At 43.3% G+C, this 17,824-nt stretch overlaps 1 protein-coding gene across 19 annotated transcripts in view; it reads right to left on the bottom strand.

The window, feature by feature from the left end:
* LRRFIP2 (LRR binding FLII interacting protein 2) overlaps nt 1-17,824 on the bottom strand; it is a 107,375-nt gene that overhangs the window by 78,293 nt on the left and 11,258 nt on the right. For all 19 annotated transcript variants that reach the window (XM_040434186.1, XM_040434189.1, XM_040434187.1 and 16 more), the window contains exon 3: nt 4,576-4,662. In XM_040434186.1, coding sequence (XP_040290120.1) covers nt 4,576-4,662 — 87 coding nt within the window. The remainder of the gene's footprint in view (nt 1-4,575; nt 4,663-17,824) is intronic.

Raw genomic sequence — 17,824 nt, forward strand, 5'->3', positions numbered from 1 at the left:
GCAAAACGCATTACAATGTTTTGCATCTGCGCGGAAAAAACGCAAACATGGAACGCAATCGCAGTGAAAACTGACTTGTTTTAGTGTCAAAATCGCACCATTTTCCCTGAACGCATCCGGCCCCAATCCGCAACGCCCGTGTGAAAGGGGCCTTAAGGAGAAGCTGTCATCAGTTTCTTGCCGCCCTAAACATGGGCAGCACAAAACTCCCTCATTACCTTGACTTATAAGTGCGCCTGTATGTATTATGTGCTGCCCTTGTTTAGGTTTCCTTAAAAGGCTTCATTATTCAAGGTGATACCAGTACAAGGAAACGTATGAGAACGTCTGCCACTAAACCTAGACTATGAAAGTTAATAGTCCATTATGGCCGGAAGCAGAGGTGTAAACCTCACTTTAACCCCTTAAGGACCAGCCTGATTTTTGCAAATCTGACATGTGTCACTTTATGTGGTGATAATTTTAAAACGCTTTTACTTATCCAGGCCTTTCTGAAATTGTTTTCCCGTCACATATTGTACTTCATGACAGTGGTAAATTCAAATAAAAATATTTAATTTTTAATTTATAAAAAAAATACCAAATTTACCAAATATTTGGAAAAATTAGCAAATTTCTATTTCTCTGCTTTTAAAACAGATAGTGATACCTCATATAATAGTTATTACTTTACATTTCCCATATGTCTACTTCATGTTTGGATCATTTTGTGAATGCCATTTTATTATTTGGGGACGTTAGAAGGCTTATAAGTTTAGAAGCATAACCCACTTTTTAAGGACCAGTTGAAGTCTCAAGTCACTTTGTGAGGCTTACATAATAGAAACCACCCAAATATGACCCCATTTTAGAAACTACACCCCTCAAGGTATTCAAAACTGATTTTACAAACGTTGTTAACCGTTTAGGTGTTCCACAAGAATTAATGGAAAATGGAAATGAAACTTCAGAATTTCACATTTTTATAATTTTTTTTCCGCTAACAAAGCAAAGGTTAACAGTCAAACAAAACTCAATATTTATTGCCCGGATTCTGTAGTTTACAGAAACACCCCATATGCGGTCGTAAACTGCTGTACGGGCACACGGCAGGGCGCAGAAGGAAAGGAACGCCATATGGTTTTTGGAGGGCACATTTCACTGGGATACTGTAATTTTAACTTGCCATGTCACATATGAAGACCCCCTGTTGCACAAAAAAGTGACCCCATTTTGGAAACTATGGGATAAGATGGCAGTTTTGTTGGTACTATTTTAGGGTACAGATGATTTTTGGTTGCTCTATATTACACTTTTTGTGAAGCAAGGTAACAAAAAATAGCTGTTTTGGCACTGTTTTTATTTATTTTTTTATTTACAACGTTCATCTGACATGTTAGATCATGAGCTATTTTTATAGAGCAGGTTGTTACGGACGCGACAATACCAAATATGACTAACTTTTTTGGGTTGTTTGTTTCAGTTTTACTTAATAAAGCATTTTTGAAAAAAAAATATTTTTTTTGTGTCTCTATATTCTGAAAGCCATAGTTTATTTTTATTTTTTGGTGACTGTCTTATGCAGGGGCTAATTATTTTCAGTATGAGATGACTGTTTGATTGGTACTATTTTGGGGTGCGTATGACTGATCGCTTGTTATTACACTTTTTGTGATGTTAAATGATACCATTTTTATTTGAGGGGTTAAATTAGTAGATATTTTTATAGAGCAAGTCGTCACGGACGTGGCGATACCTAATATGTATACTTTCTTTTGTTTATTTAAGTTGTATACACTAATATCATTTTTAAAACAATAAAAAAAATCATGTTTTAGTGTCTCCATAGTCAGAGCCATAGGTTTTGTTTTTTTTTTGGGGGGGGGGCGATTCTCTTAGGTATGGTATCATTTTTGTGGGATGAGATGATGGTTTGATTGGTACAATTTTGGGGTCCATATGACTTTTTGATCGCTTGCTATTACACTTTTTGTGATGTAAGGTGACAAAAAAAATAGCTTTTTTTTTTGTACAGTGTTCACCTGAAGGGTTAGGTCATGTGGTATTTTTATAGAGCAGGTTGTTACGGACGCGGCGATACCTAATATGTATACTTTTGTCTACTTTTTTTTTTTTACATTTAACACAATAAAAGCATCTTTGAAACAAAAAAAATCATGTTTTAGTGTCTAAGAGCCATAGTTTTTTTTTATTTTTTGGGCGATTTTCCTATGTAGGCGCTCATTTTTTGCAGGATGAGGTGACGGTTAGATTGGCACTATTTTTGGGGGCATATGCCTTTTTGATCGCTTGGTGTTGCACTTTTAGTGATGTAAGGTGACAAAAATAGCTTTAATTCTTTATGGTGTCTATCGGACGGGATGGATCATGTGATATATTTATAGAGCCGGTCGTTAGGGATGCGGCGATACCTAATATGTGTGGGTTTTTTTCTTTCTTTTTCTATTATAAAATCAGGGGAAAGGAGCGTTTTTTCTTTTTTTAACTTGAAACTTTTTTTTATTGAAAAAACTTTATTTCTGTCCCACTCTGGGACTTCAACTTTTGGGGGTCTGATCCACTCTGCAATGCATTACAATACATCTGTATTGTAATGCATTGCCTGTTCGTGTCATACAGTGAGTAGTACACGAACAGGTTGCATAGGAGACGCAGCCTGAGGCATTGGGCTGCCTCTGCACGGCATGGGGCTTCCTTCTGACACATAGAGTCCCCGTCACAGCAGGCGCGGGCTCGATGCGCTCCTTCACCCGCCGCAAACCACTTCTATAGAATAGAATAGAAGGGGTTAATCTGCCAGCATCTGGTTTTACTATCAGTGACTGCCGGACCCCTGCAATGATCAGGCGCGCACCGCATTCTGGCAATGCATTCCCCGCCGTACATGCACAGCATTTTGCGATAAGGGGCTAAAGGGACACTGTCACCTGGATTTCACTTACTGAGCTAATAACATCACCACACAAGTCTCCACGATTTAAATTAAAATATACTAGTATTGCTGCCCTGTGTCTTCTAATTTGTCTATAAAAATCGCTTTTATTAATATGCTAATTACCTCAATAAGGAGCCCAAGGGGCTGTCCCTCCGGCCGTTGGAGCCCAGCCGTGCCCATTACTTCGGAGCCCAGCACCGCCCCACTGCTAATTTATTCACTCCTCTTCGCTGACGTTATGTTTGTGCAGCTCCCGTAATCCCGCGCATGCGCCCTGGATACACATGTCAGCACCTGTGCGGCGTCCTGGCATCGACCTCACAGAACTCATTGTGCATGCGCCAGCTTCTCTCGACCCGCTACTGCTCCTCCGCCCACCAAGTCGTGCCACTCCGCTCTTCCTTTCCGGGTCGAGCGAAGCTGGCACATGCGCAATGAGTTCTGTGAGGCCGATGCCAGGACACCACGCGGGCGCTGACGTGTATTCAGGGCGCATAACGTCAGCGAAGAGGAGTGAATAAATTAGCAGTGGGGCGGTGCTGGGCTCCCAAGTAATGGGTGTGGCTGGGCTCCAACGGCCGGAGGGACAGCCCCTTGGGCTCCTTATTGAGGTAATTAGCATATTAATAAAAGCGATTTTTATAGACAAATTACAAGACACAGGGCAGTAATACTAGTAAATTTTAATGTAAATCGTGGAGACTTGTGTGGTGATGTTATTAGCTCAGTAAGTGAAATCGGGGTGACAGTGTCCCTTTAAATGACTAGTGAATTTTAATAACATAATTTGCTAAATGTACTGATGTAAAGGAAGGAATACCAAGAAACCTTGGTACTAGTATAAGTAGGAGTATGCAGCCCATAATGGCCACAAAAGGGCTCACTGCTCATTTGGATGTGCTACTTTTTTTGTACTGGCTAAACCTTTTGGGGGTCATTTACTAACAGTTTTACACCTCTTTTAGGTGTAAAATTGTCACACTACTCCACTTTCGTGACATTTTAAATGCCAGGGCAACACTATATTGCACTGGTGTTTTTTTTCGCGTGTTTGACACCTAGGGAATGGCATGGGTTGGGACTCCTTGAGGGAATGGCATGGGTTGAGACTCCAGCCCCGGCATATTTGCTAATTTTGCCCCAGAAAAAAGGCGTAAAAGTTGCCAAAAAAAACACACCAGCCAACCAGTGTAGATTTTACTCATGATAAGGAGTACGCCGTCATAAATTAAGCACACTTTCCAGCAGAAACGCTGGCGTAAAAGAAACTAAAAAGACTGTCAAGAAAATGACAGTCTTAATAAATGACCCCCTTTGTCTTTTGCGGTGGCTCAGTGGTTAGCACTCTTGCCTTTCAGAACTGGGTAATGGTCACATACACTATGGAGGAGATTCATTAAAACTGGTGTAAAGGAGAACTAGCTTAGTTGCCCATAGCAACCAATCAGATTCCACCTTTCATTTTTCAGAGCCCCTTCGGAAAATGAAAGGGTGACTGGTTGCTATGGGTAACAGTTTTGACACCCCTCCTAATGATGGATTGAAGTGTTCAGGGACATAAACCCACTCATACTCATGGTAAACCGAGTAACACCAGGGGTCAGGGTCACTGTACAGATGAAAGCAAATTGTAGATGTACCTCTTTCTGTTGTCGCTCCAGCTCTCTCATGCGGATATCTCTTGCTTCTGCCCGCGCTGCCCTCTTTGCTGCCAGTCTTGCCTCTGCCTGAAGGAGGACAACAAGAATTGTCAAAACTAGATTAATTTTTTTAAGTTTTGTTTGCCATTTCTTGTCAAAATCTACATGAAAGAGCAGCAAATCTGCATCCCATTGTTTCCAATGGGAATCTATATAGCAGGTCAACCAGCTGTGGACTTGCCAACCCTCCCCCATCCCTAATACCAAAGACTCCAGGTGTCACTTGTAAAATGTGCTCGCAAGTAACAAGGACGACATCTGCTGAACCCAACAGAACATATAAAGGAATTCTTATCACCAAAATTATCTTTAGGGTCCATTCACACCGGACACCGGCAATGTGCGTTCTGCATTTTGCAGACCACACATTGCCGGCACTTAATAGAAAATGCCTAATCTTGTCCGCAATTGCGGACAAGAATAGGACACGTTCTATTTTTTTTTTTTTCGGGAACGGAATTGCGGACCTGCAATTTTGGATCCGGCCAGCACATAGTGCGGCCCCATAGAAATGAATGGGTCCACAATTCTGTTTCGCAAAATGAGGAACAGAATTGCGGACGTGTGAATGGAGCCTTAAAGGGGATGTCCATGGTACAAATATTGACTACCTATCCTCAGTATCAGATTGGCAGACGTCTGATCCCCGGCACCCCGTTGATCGACTGCGCTGCTTGTGCCCGGGGGCCTAAACACCTTGCATTCCCACTGATCAGCTGTTCCCTTTAGCATGCGGTGCCGAAACTAGCTCTTGAATGGAGCAGGAAGCGCACCTCAGGAAGCACCATGCTTGGTTACTGCAGTTCATTTCCCACTGAAGTGAATAAGTGCAGAGCTTCAGAAACCCAGCATGACAATACAAAAATTGAAGTGAAGTGCCGGTCCTTTGTTTCATAGCATGACAATACAGAGGCTGCAGAGAACAGCTGATCAGTGGGGGTGCGGGTTGCCTGAAGATAGGTGATCAATATCAGGACCATGGAAAACCCCATTAATGAAATGCAAAGACCGCAGGAATATACCAACTAAATTTTGCATGCAAACATAAATGATGAACCATGAGTGGTCAGGGTGTTTGTGTACATAAAGACACAAAACGCATGTGTATCATAGCCATCTGAAAGCAAGCAAATACTATCTGAGAATGATCATTTATGTTCACAGTCCACGTACAGCTACAAGTTTTTGATGCAGGTTTAAGTCAAAATCAGGGGTACAGTAGATCAAAAAGGAGGGAAAGCTTCAATAATGGGAATTATTTAAAATGCCTGGATCCTCGCTACATTGCTCCAAAATAAATGGTAATCAGGCTATCCTGCCTAGAATGTGCCATCAAAGCTGAGCAGCCTGACAGGAACGCTCAGCAATGTGTAGTATGGACAGTTTCATTGCAGTCATTTCAAATTATTCCTGGAGAACACCTTTAAGGATAGATATTACTTCTCGCCTTTTTTCAATCCACTCCTGGTACAAAAACTGCATTAAAAAACTTGAACATGTGGCAGTACCCACATTGGGTGAAAATTTCTTTTCTGACAGATGGAAATCCGTTTACTGTAGATGTAACCAGTATCACTAGAGAAGCAGACAGCATACAGTCCATTCGGAAAGTCTTCAGACCATTTACGGTAACTTTTTTTTACATTAAGTTGTGTTGCAGCCTTGTGCTAAATTAAAAATAAAATTGAGCGTCACCTGGACATAAGTATTCAGACCCTTTACTATGACACTTGAAATTTAGCTCTGGAGGCCTGCCATTTCTCTTGATCATCTTTGAGATGTTTCTACACTTTGGAGTTCACTTGTGGTAAATTCAGTTGATTGGACACGATTTGGAAAGACACATCCAGTCTACATAAGGTCTCACACCTGACAATGCATATCAGAGCAAAAACTAAGCCATGAGGAGGAAACAACTGCCTGTACAGCTCAGAGACAGGGTTATGTGGAGGCACAGATCTGGAGAAGGGTGCAAAAATTTCTGCTTCACTGAAAGTTCGCAAGAGCACAGTGGCCGTCCCGCAAAACTAAGTAATCGGGGAAAGGGCCTTGATAAGAGAAGTAACCAAGAACCCAATGATGAGCTGGCTGAGCTGCAAAGATTCTGAGTACAAATGCTAGAATCTTCTATAAGGTCAACAGCAGCATTCCACCAAGCTGGTCTTTCTGAAAGAGTGACCAGAAAGAAGCCTTTCCCCAGTAAAAGACACATGAAAGTTTATATATATTTTAAAAAAAAGGAACTAAAGGACTCAGACTGCAAGAAACAAGATTCTCTGTTCTGATGAAACCAAGAGTGGACTTTTTGGCCTTAATTTTTTAGTAACGTGTTTGGAGGAAACCATGCACTGCTCAACAGCATACCTATAGTAAAGCATAGCAGTGGCAGCATCATGCTTGGGGGGGGGGGGGTGTTTTTCAGAAGCTCGGACAGGGAGACTGGTCAGAGTTGAGGGAAAGCTGAATTGAGCAAAGTACAGAGATATTCTTAATGAAAACCTGATCCACAGTGCTCTGGAGTTCAGATTTGGCCAAAGATTTACCTTCCAACAGGACAATGGCCCTAAGCACACAGCCAAGACATCACAAGAGTGGCTTAGGAACAACTCTGTGAATATCCTCGAGTGGCCTGGCTAGAACCCTGACTTGAACCCAAACATCTCTGGAGAGATCTGAAAATGGCTGTACACCGATGATCCCCATCCAACCTGGCAGAGCTTGGGAGGCCCTGTGTAGAAGAAGGGCAGAAAATCCCCAAATCCAGATGTGTAAACCTTGGGTGACATTGTATCCAAGAAGACTAGAGGCTGGAATCGCTGCTAAACGTGATTCAACTAAGTACTGAGTAAAGGGTCTGAATAGGTCATTGCAAGATTTTAAACATTCTGTTTTCGCTTTCTCATTTGAGTGCAGAATGATAGGGAACATTTTTTACTTTTTTTATTTTGGCACAAGGCTGCAACATAACAAAATGTAAAAAAAGTGAAATGGTTTGAGGACTTTCCAAATGCTCTGTATTTTACGGTAAAGACTGGTTATGGACACAATAGGCACAGTATGAAGTGTAAACTTTATTGATGTTTGTGTGTGTGTGTGGTGTAACCTGTATCACAGCTAATGCCAAGTCTTGTGCTATACAAGCTTAGACAGAGCCATTAGTAATAAGTATGAGAGATATCCAGGGACAGTGAGACAATCCTGTCAATGTGCCCCAAACCACCCTCTATGAGCCAGAAAGGAGAACAGCTTTGTACAAGGTCAGGAGGGCTTGTATTACAAGGACGGCTGAATATCTGAATGGTGGCCATTTCACATGATTTATCACTTGTTGCTTTCCCAGCAAACTCCAGAGGATAAAGAACAGGGTTGCTCAAAGCATTGAAATATCAAAACTATTTCGAAACTTTGATGAGCTTTTCGGTTTAATACTGACACTGCGCTATTGCCCAGCTGAAGGCAGAACTGGACTGGGAATCTATCCTACCAGGCAGATTCCTGGTTGGCTGCAGCTGGAGGTGAGGCTCTTGCCATGTATGCAGAAGATGAGAGTCAGAATATCACAAAATGCATGCTATCCTGACATTCTTCTACTGCATATGCAACCAAGAGCCAGTGTCCAGCTCTGCTCTGGCCTAACAACTTCTCCAAAGATTGTGCCCCTGCCAGCGGCTGGTACAGATGTACCATGGTTAGCACCCCCGCTGTTAACTCAAATTTCTTAACTCATTTCATTATCTTGAGACAAAAGCCATTGAAAAGCAATTGAAGGTGTTTGCTTAGATTAGATAACCAAGCTCAGAAATCTCAGAAAAAAGGAGTGCTAACCATGTGACATCTGTAATTGCTGGGGAGGAGTTCAAGCTGGACGCTGGATTCCTCCTTTGGCTGGCCAGGTGTCGGGATCTGAGGAGATTAAGGGCTCATTCAGACGGCCGTATGCTGTCCGCAAAAATACTGAATGCTATCCGTTTTTTTGCGGATCCGCAAAAAAAACGGATCTGCAAAAAAACGGATAGCATTCAGTATTTTTGCGGACCCATAGACTTCAATGGGGCCATGTCCTGATTTTCACGGACAAGTATAGGACATGTTTCATTTTTTTTGCGGATCCGCAAAAAAACGGATAGCATTCAGTATTTTTGCGGACAGCATACGGCCGTCTGAATGAGCCCTAAGAGGAGGAAGTGGTTCCTTCAGGAGCAGGCCGCAGGAGAAGGGGAAGACAGAGGGACCAGAAGGAAGCAGTGGACCATGAGAGAAGCATGGTAGGATAGAGGCTGCAGATGAACAGAATGGGACAGAAGGACATCGTAACATAGGCTGAAAAAAGACATACCGTATTTTTCGCTTTATTAGATGCACCAGACTATAAGACACACACCAGGTTTAGACAACAGAAAATTATAAAAAATATTTTCTAGTTCCTCTTTGAAGAGAATGTGGCTTACTGAAGTGGAGGGGTCAAGGTCAGTAAATTTAGGGTGTAGCGTGGGGAGGGAATAGTTTTGGTCAGCTCCTATTTCCCTTTATGTGCCATCTGCTGACCATTGTAACAACCAGCAATGGTGCATGTGGTCACCTCATTAAATGTACCTATCCAAGTAAATGTGTCTCCTTGTCATTGCTCTGTTGTATCCAGCCAAGCATCTTATTCTGCTACATTATTTTTAAGTATTTGTGACACACACACAGTTTTGGTACACACACAGCTCTGCTATACACATGGACCTGCTTCACACACAGCTCTATTACACACACATACAGTTCTGTTGCTAAACACACACACACTTATCTTTAATAAAAACTCACATTTCCCTGCACTAGTAGTGTATAGTTCTTCTGTTCTCACTTCTCCAACTGATGACATCATCAAAGGTCGGGACCTTTCACCTGAAAATGAAAGTTAAACTAAACTAAAGATATAGCCTTACTTACATGCCCCCGGTGTTGCTTATTCAGTCATTCATTTTTCAATCAGTGCCCCCGTTTGTCCGTGCTGCCCCCGGAATATTTGCTGCCTTGTATGCTAATGAGCCCTTCGGCTCAACTGGGCGGGCCTTCAAAAGTTCTCCCGGGCGTGTCATTCTTCTCCCTGGCACGGAGCGCATCCAATCAGCGCGCTCCGCTCTTAGCCAGGGAGAAGATGCTCCAGTTCTCGCGAGATTCACGAGAACTGGAGCGATTTCATCCATCCGGAGCCATCTCACGAGAACTGGAGAGTCTTCTCCCTGGCTAAGAGAGGAGCGCGCTGATTGGATGCGCTCCGTGCCAGGGAGAAGAATGACACGCCCGGGAGAACTTTTGAAGGCCCGCCCAGTTGAGCCGAAGGGCTCATTAGCATACAAGGCAGCAAATATTCCGGGGGGCAGCGTGGACAAAAGGGGGCACTGATTGAAAAATGAATGACTGAATAAGCAACACCGGGGGCATGTAAGTAAGGCTATATCTTTAGTTTAACTTTCATTTTCAGGTGAAAGGTCCTCTTTAAGCTGTATTTGGAGTTCTCATCTCCTTTCAGTACCTAGCAGGACCTTGCTCCCCATGTGCTGAATAGATTGTTCTCCTGCTCGGTGTCAGCTGGAAGAGAGAGGTGAGTGCAGATGCACATCTCTCACTGATAGGGCAAAGCACTGAATGCAAGCTCTGACGAATCATTAAAGGGGTTCTCTAGGAATTAAAAAAAATGAAAATACTTAAATATTATTTTATGATAAATATATTCACAAATACCTTTCATTACTTAGAATGTCTTGTTTTCTCTAGGGAGCAATCATTAGGAGAAATAAATGGCCGCCGTCCTATCAGTACACACAAAACCTGTCCTAGTTACACAGCAGAAGACAAGTTACTTCACCACAAAGAGCCATAGTGCTGCCTCATCCTCCTCTCTGCTCTGCTTGCAGGAATCATGATCCTGAATACAGGTGAATCTCTGTGGGAATGGAGATGATGAGGAGACATGAGAGGAGGGTGAGGTGTGGTTAATGAGCAGCAGCACTTGTTTACAGCATCCATTACCACAGCCTGTCCTGTCTGTCCTCTCTGTACCTCATGTCTCCTCATGAACTAAATTCTCCAGAGATTCAGCTAAAATTTTTATCTGCATTCAGGATCCCTGACAAGTTGAGAGGAGGATGAGGCAGCCTCGGTGTTGTGAAGTAACTTGTCCTCATGTGTTATCAGGACAGGTTTTGTGTGAACTAATGGGACAGCGGACATTTTGTTTCCCTTGATGATTTCTTCCCAGACAAAACGAGCCATTATAAATTATAAAAAGGTATTTGAGAATATATTTATAATAAAGTAATATTTAAGTATTTTTATTTTCTTAATTCCCGGAAAACCCCTTTAAGGAAGTAGCCATGGGGTCTGGCCATGCTGGATCTCCCTGACTGCCGTTTATAAGATGCAGGCACTATTTAGCAAGATTTCTTCTTCCTAAAAAAGTGTGCCTTATAAAGCGAAAAATACGGTACATCCATCCATCCAGTTAAGCCTGTTATCCTGTAAAGTTGATCCAGAGGAAGGCAAAAAACCCTCATGAAGTAGAAGCCAATTTTCTGAATTTTAGAGGGGGAAAGGGGGGAAATCCTGACTCTAATAAGGTCCCTTTCACACGAGCGAGTTTTCCGCGCGGGTGCAATGCGTGACGTGAATGCATAGCACCCGCACTGAATCCTGACCCATTCATTTCAATGGGTCTGTGTACATGAGCGTTGTTTTTCACGCATCAGTTCTGCGTTGCGTGAAAATCGCAGCATGTTCTATATTCTGCGTTTTTCACGCAGCCCTGGCCCCATATAAGTGAATAGGGCTGCGTGAATAACGCATTGCATCCGCAAGCAAGTTCGGGTGCGATGCGTTTTTTACTGATGGTTGCTGAGAGATGTTGTTTGTAAACATTCAGTTTTTTATCACGCGCGTGAAAAACGCATCAAAACGCATTGCACCTGCGCGGAAAAAAACTGAACAACTAAACGCAATCGCAGACAAAACTGACTGAACTTGCTTGCAAAATAGTGCGAATTTCACTGAACGCACTCTGAACGCATTCGGCCCCAATCCGCAACGCCCATGTGAAACCAGCCTAAGGCAATCAGAATAACTCCCTGGATCAAGGACCCTTCTCCAGTTACTATAATGTGTAATATTATTAGACAGAAAGAAAGAATTAAAGGGGTTGTCTCATCATAGACAATAGGAGCATATTGCTAGGATATGCCCCCATTGTCTTACAGGTGCGGGTTCCACCTCTGGGACCCGCACCTATATTGAGAACGGAGCCCTGAAAGTGGTGGAGGGCGCACTGCGCATGGTAGAGGGCTGGCTTGGCTATTTCCGTCTGGCCCATAGAAGTGAATGGGAACGGTGGCCAGTCATGCGCAATGCACTCCCATTCAAGTCTATGGGGAGACCGCTTGGTGGTGGCAGGACCGAAGTTCTCCAGCCACCACTTTGCGGGACTCCGTTCCCTATATAGGTGCGGGTCCCAGCGGTGGGACCTACACTTATAAGACATAATGAGTGTTTAGGAGGTCAGAGAGCAGAGATAAGGAGCCTGTCAGCTCCCCAACTGATGGAAAAAAGACAGAAAATCCAAAAAGTGCTACTAGAGCATGCCAGCTCTGTACAGAAAAAAGGACGCAATTTTTTTTAAAAATAAAGACCAATTGAAAAAATTATTTTTAGCTCAAAAGGAGTACCGTGCAATAAAAAAAATGTCCAGAAAAGGTGCACATAGCCGTTAAGGAGTTATTACGGGAGATAAATTATGGGGTCACTTATTAATGTGAGGCACATAGTGTTATTACTTTAGTACCTCCATTTGCTTCACATTAATAGTAAGTGACCCCTTCAAGCATCTCCTCACATAATGGGCAACATGGAGTTAATGTGTGGGTACATAATGAGATTACTTACTATGATAATTATGACCACGTGCGTAACATTATCAGCAAGTACGGTAAGTTTGAAGTATCATTTTGGTATCGAGAATTGTGACAACTAAAGTCCAAATTCTGGTATTGTGACAGACGTGTACGTCCAGTAAAGGCACATGATGTGCTGGAGTGTGTGTACATCACAACGATAGCACCACAGTCCATCAGCATGTAGTAATATTCACAGAAGGCGAAAGTGCCCGTCTGAGGAAACATTCATGTGTTTCCATGGCTATGCCAGACAAAACAAATACTGGGAGCTGGCAGTATCATCACAACCAAAAATAGAAAAACAGCACTATAGTTTCACAAGACTGTTATTACAGACAATCACACACATTTTCTACATGCCATTTACCTTATTCTCGCAAATACAGCCCAACATTATGTAGTCACTGAAGAAAAACATATGGTGGAAATGTACAAAAATCAGTCAGATCTCTCTCAGATTCATTCCACTGGGCATCTGTCAGCAGTTTTGTAGCTATGAAACTGGCTGACCTGCTAAATGGGCACTTGGCAGCTGAAGGCATCTGTGTTGGTCCCATGTTCATATGTGCCCGCATTGCTGAGAAAAATGAAGTTTTAATATATGCAACTGAGCCTCTAGGAGCATCGGGGGCGTTGCCGTTACACCTCAGCAAAACCTCTTGGCGTAAGGGAAACCGTGTAAAAAAAAAAAAAACGAAACATAAAACTGTGGCGGAATGGTGTTTTTTTTGTTTGTTTTTTATAATTCCTCCCCATTTGGAACACACTGAATGCAACCATAAATGGTGCCATTAGAAAGTACATCTTGTCCTGTAAAAAAAAAAAAAATCATATGGCTATGTGAATGAGAAAATTAAAAAAAGTTATTGGGAGGGCAAAAAAATGAAAATGAAAAAATGGTCTTGAAAGGGTTTCCAACATTTTATAACTGATAGGTCATCAGTATGTCATCACTGGGGTCCGACACCCAGAACCCTGGCCGATCAGCTGTTTGAGAAGGCATTGGTGCACCCTTGAGCGGCGCAGCCTTCGGCGCTTACCAAGCACATCTGCCGTACACTGGTATCGCAGCTCAGCTCAATTCACTTCTGTGGGGCTGAGCTGTGCATAGGCCACGTGACCGATGCCTAGAAAGACGAGAAAAGGCCAGAGGATAGCTCATCAGTTCAAAAGTCTCAGAAAACCCCTTTAAGGCCAAAATTGCCTGTGTCTTGCAAGGGTTAACAGTGGTGACCGCTGAAATAAAAGGCTGCACACATCTCCTATTCAGTCACAGACACATTTCTCACATGGCTGTCATAGTTTACACTCTGCGACAGCAATTCTTACTAATAATAAGGCCATGAAGCAGGACCATGATTAGTGCCCTCTACATACTCTGGACATCAGGATCTGTCACCAGATTTCACAACATAAACCGCAAACTGTATTAAATACATCTCTTTAGACCTGGTGACAGTATTAGAATGTATGGAAAGTAATCACTTTGGCTCATCGGAGCCAATACATTCTAATACTGTACGGAACGCTCGATTCGCTCATCCCTACTGCTGACCACAATGGCTGAGCAGCTGTAGCTATGATGATCCACAGCCAGGACAACAAACCTGTAACTAGCACAAGTCACGGACTTTGAGACGGCACATGAATATTTCATCGAGCCCAGCTGCTACACCTTATACATATAACCGCCTAGCAAGCAATTAGTAACATCTACAACCAGCCATACATTATTGACATGGACATGCATTTCCCCAATCAAACCGATGTCCATGGAGGACGACTAACAAAAACTAATATAAAACTCTGATACAAACTGGCTCGGTACCTAAATGGCAGCAAACACCACCTAACTAATTAAAATGTAACTTTTGTGACGCTGAATAAATATCATAGGGAGGATCCCGCCCAACCCACAGATATGAACACCTGCACACATTGTGGAAAACGCACAGTTTTTTCACACTGTAGTACAGTACTCGCAAAGTATATGAGATTATACAAATCTCGTGTAGACTATGCAGATTTTTTTCTGTGCGGAAATTGACCTGCATTGCGGATTTCCAAATCCGCAGCATATCAATTATGTTTGCGGTTTTAGCTGCGGATTTCACCCTTTTCAATGAAAGGGTGAGATCTGCGTCAAAACTGTATCTAATCCGCACTAAAATCCGCAATTGGATATTGTAGCTTTTGGTGCGGATAGGTTACAGAAATCCACAGGGGTGCGTTCACCCGCCCTCATGTGCAGGTGGCCTCTCCACATGTGAAGATGGCACCTGTCAGCACACGTGGGCCCTGGGGTCCTCATGCAGAGCACAACAGCTGATCAAGGAGCATTTCATACTATATATAGGACAACAACTTCCGAGCTTCAAAATTTAGCAAAGAAGCTGAACTGTCGAGTGACAGCAAGGCCACCTGTTAATACACCCTGACCCTATCTGCCTGCAGTCAGAAAACCCACCAAGAAGGAGATGTTGGAATTGAATGACACTTTATACATGTGGTTACAATATTAGAGCAAAAGGAGAAAACTGTACAATTGAAAGGAGCCTCTGGTCCCCTGTTGGGCTGCATCTAGCCTGGATACATGATGAGATATGGTTGGGCATGGAGGCTTGCAGGTTGCATATGGTATCCTCCGGTACATTTGCCCACAGATGTTGCACCTGGGCCTGTAGATCCTGGGCATCCCAGCTAGTTCAATAAATACTTGACTGACAATAAATCTTGCAATCGGGAAAGCCAAGAAAGTGTTGCAATCTTACAGAGACATTCCTGGGAAACCCATGTGGTGTGGGGGCGAGCATTGTCCTGCTGGAAAATGCCCACTGGAAGTCGGCACCACATGTGGCCGCAGGATGTGCTGCGTATATCGCTGAGCTGTTGATCACAGACACTGACTATTGTATGAAATGGCTCCTCAGATCATCAAACCAACAGTTGAGGCAGTGTCTCGTTCTACAGAAAAGGAAGGATTAAAGCTCTCACCACAAGGTCCCCAAGGTTCCAGTCTGTGGCAGTCCAGGTCTCACATTCACAACACCTCTGCAAATGAAGGCGATTGCTGCTGTCTGTTAATGGCAGAACACTTAATGGGCACCAAGAAGTGAAATTTCCTTCTGTTAAGCACTTGGAAATGGTCTGACCAGACACAGGGTTGTGTAATGAAGGTGCTACATGCATATGGATGGTGGACAACGAAGCTGTGGGAGCTGCTTGTGCTTGTCGGCAGATAAAACTGTCTCTCTATCGGTGGTCTGTCCGGGTGTCCCGTTCTTGTTAATTGTGTGTACGTACCCTGACATAACCAATGCTCCCAACACCTCCTAACAGCTAGGTTATAACAGCCTAGATGAGAGATGCCCAACCTGCAGACCTCCAGATGTTGCAAAACTACAACTCCCAGCATGCCCCAACAGCCTACAGCAGGGCATGGTGGGAGTTGTAGTTTTACAACAGCTGGAGGGCCGCAGTTTGAGCATCCCTGGCCTAAATGGAGGGGAATTTGTCGAAATGACCGTCCTGATTCTTTCAGTCCGATGAGGAGCCTCCTTTCAAAGTCTCTCAACTTGGCAAAATGTCTTCAAGGGCTTCACAGAGGCATGTCTAGCAGTAAATGATCTCTCACCAAAAGGTACACTACCCAAAAGTAGTCTCTGAGAGCCTTTTTCCAGGGCAGCAGGGGAAGCAGTTTTACGTCCTCTTGTGGCAAGACCCAGTGTCTAATTAGACGACATCATTTACATATCTGCCTTAGACAATAAATGTATGCCGAATTTTGCAGCAATCTGACATTTCTATCTGGGTGCTCTATGTTGTTGTCAATGAGTGTATTTACTAAGACATCTGCAGCGAGGAGAGCGATAATTACTAGACTGACTTGCTGCTATGAGCAACAGCAAACTAAGTCTATATACCCATGTAAAATTCCCAAATAATGCATCTAGGGACTAGGTGGCCTGGCATAGAAAGCTGGCATAAATTATACCAGAAGTCCTAGCTGGATAAATTCTCCAGGGGACACAAGGGCAGAGTAGTACCACAATTATTAAGAGGTATGTGCCACAGTGGACCACATATTAAAGGGGTTATCTAGGAGCCGACAACTCCATTGGAACCTGTGGCGGCTTAAAACAAAAAAAATTAGCAACTCTTCTGTCAGCAGTCCCACCTTTGACGCGCTGCTGACCCGTTCCCAGGCCCACAGTAAGTTGTAGAGAAACTACTAAGAGTAAGGCAGGCTGAGAGCAGAGGAAGGAATGTACAACTGCTGCCGCTCAGCCCTAGGCTCTGGACACGTAACGCTGCTCACAAAGTCAAGCGCTTCTCACAGCATTTTAACCATGTTTTTTCTTGGCCACCAGATGTAATTTTAAGTCCTCATGCACACGGCCGTTCCGTGCATTGGGCAAACGGATCCGTCCAGACTTACAATGTAAGTCAATGGGGACGGATCCGTTTGAAGTTGACACAATATGGCTAAATTTTCAAACGGATCCGTCCCCCATTGACTTTCAATGTAAAGTCTGGACGGATCCGTCTGAACAACTTTCAGACTTAGAATTTTTTTTAAACTATAATGCAGACGGATCCGTTCAGAACGGATCCAAACGTCTGCATTATAGGAGCGGATCCGTCTGTGCAGACACCAGACGGATCCTCTCTGAACGCTAGTGTGAAAGTAGCCTAAAACTGCATTTTTCTCAACAAAGGGTCCATGGAGAGTGCTAATAAGGCTATTGTTTTTATCAGCATGATCAACCCTACCAAGCTGTAAGGCTGCTTTAATAGGGTTGATCATGCTGACAGATGTTCCTTGAATGTTTAACACGGCACCAAAAAACATAGGGAAAACAACATCAAGGATTGCATTGTGTGTTTGTGTGAGGGAGCTCAGGAGGGCTGTCTACCTACCCACATAATAAGGCCTCATGCACACATTATGTTTTCAGTCTACAAAAAACAATCTTTGAAAAACAGACAAATCCTGTGTGCATTCGGTTTTTCTCCCTCACTCCTATCAATAGAAAGGGCTATACTCATCTGCATAAGAACAGGCAAGAATAGGACCTGAAGTAAGATTCTCAGCTTGGACAATATGGGGCCTTCACTGACTTGTGTCAGAGCTATAGTCATTATAAAAATGGACAGCACACAGAATACAAACATGGCTGTGTGCACGGGGCCTCATGCTTGGGGTCTGTTGGTGGTTTTCCCAATATAACTTCAAAAGCTCCAAGATAAATGCTTGC

Source organism: Bufo bufo, chromosome 5, assembly GCF_905171765.1.
Source record: "Bufo bufo chromosome 5, aBufBuf1.1, whole genome shotgun sequence".
Lineage (NCBI taxonomy): Eukaryota > Metazoa > Chordata > Amphibia > Anura > Bufonidae > Bufo > Bufo bufo.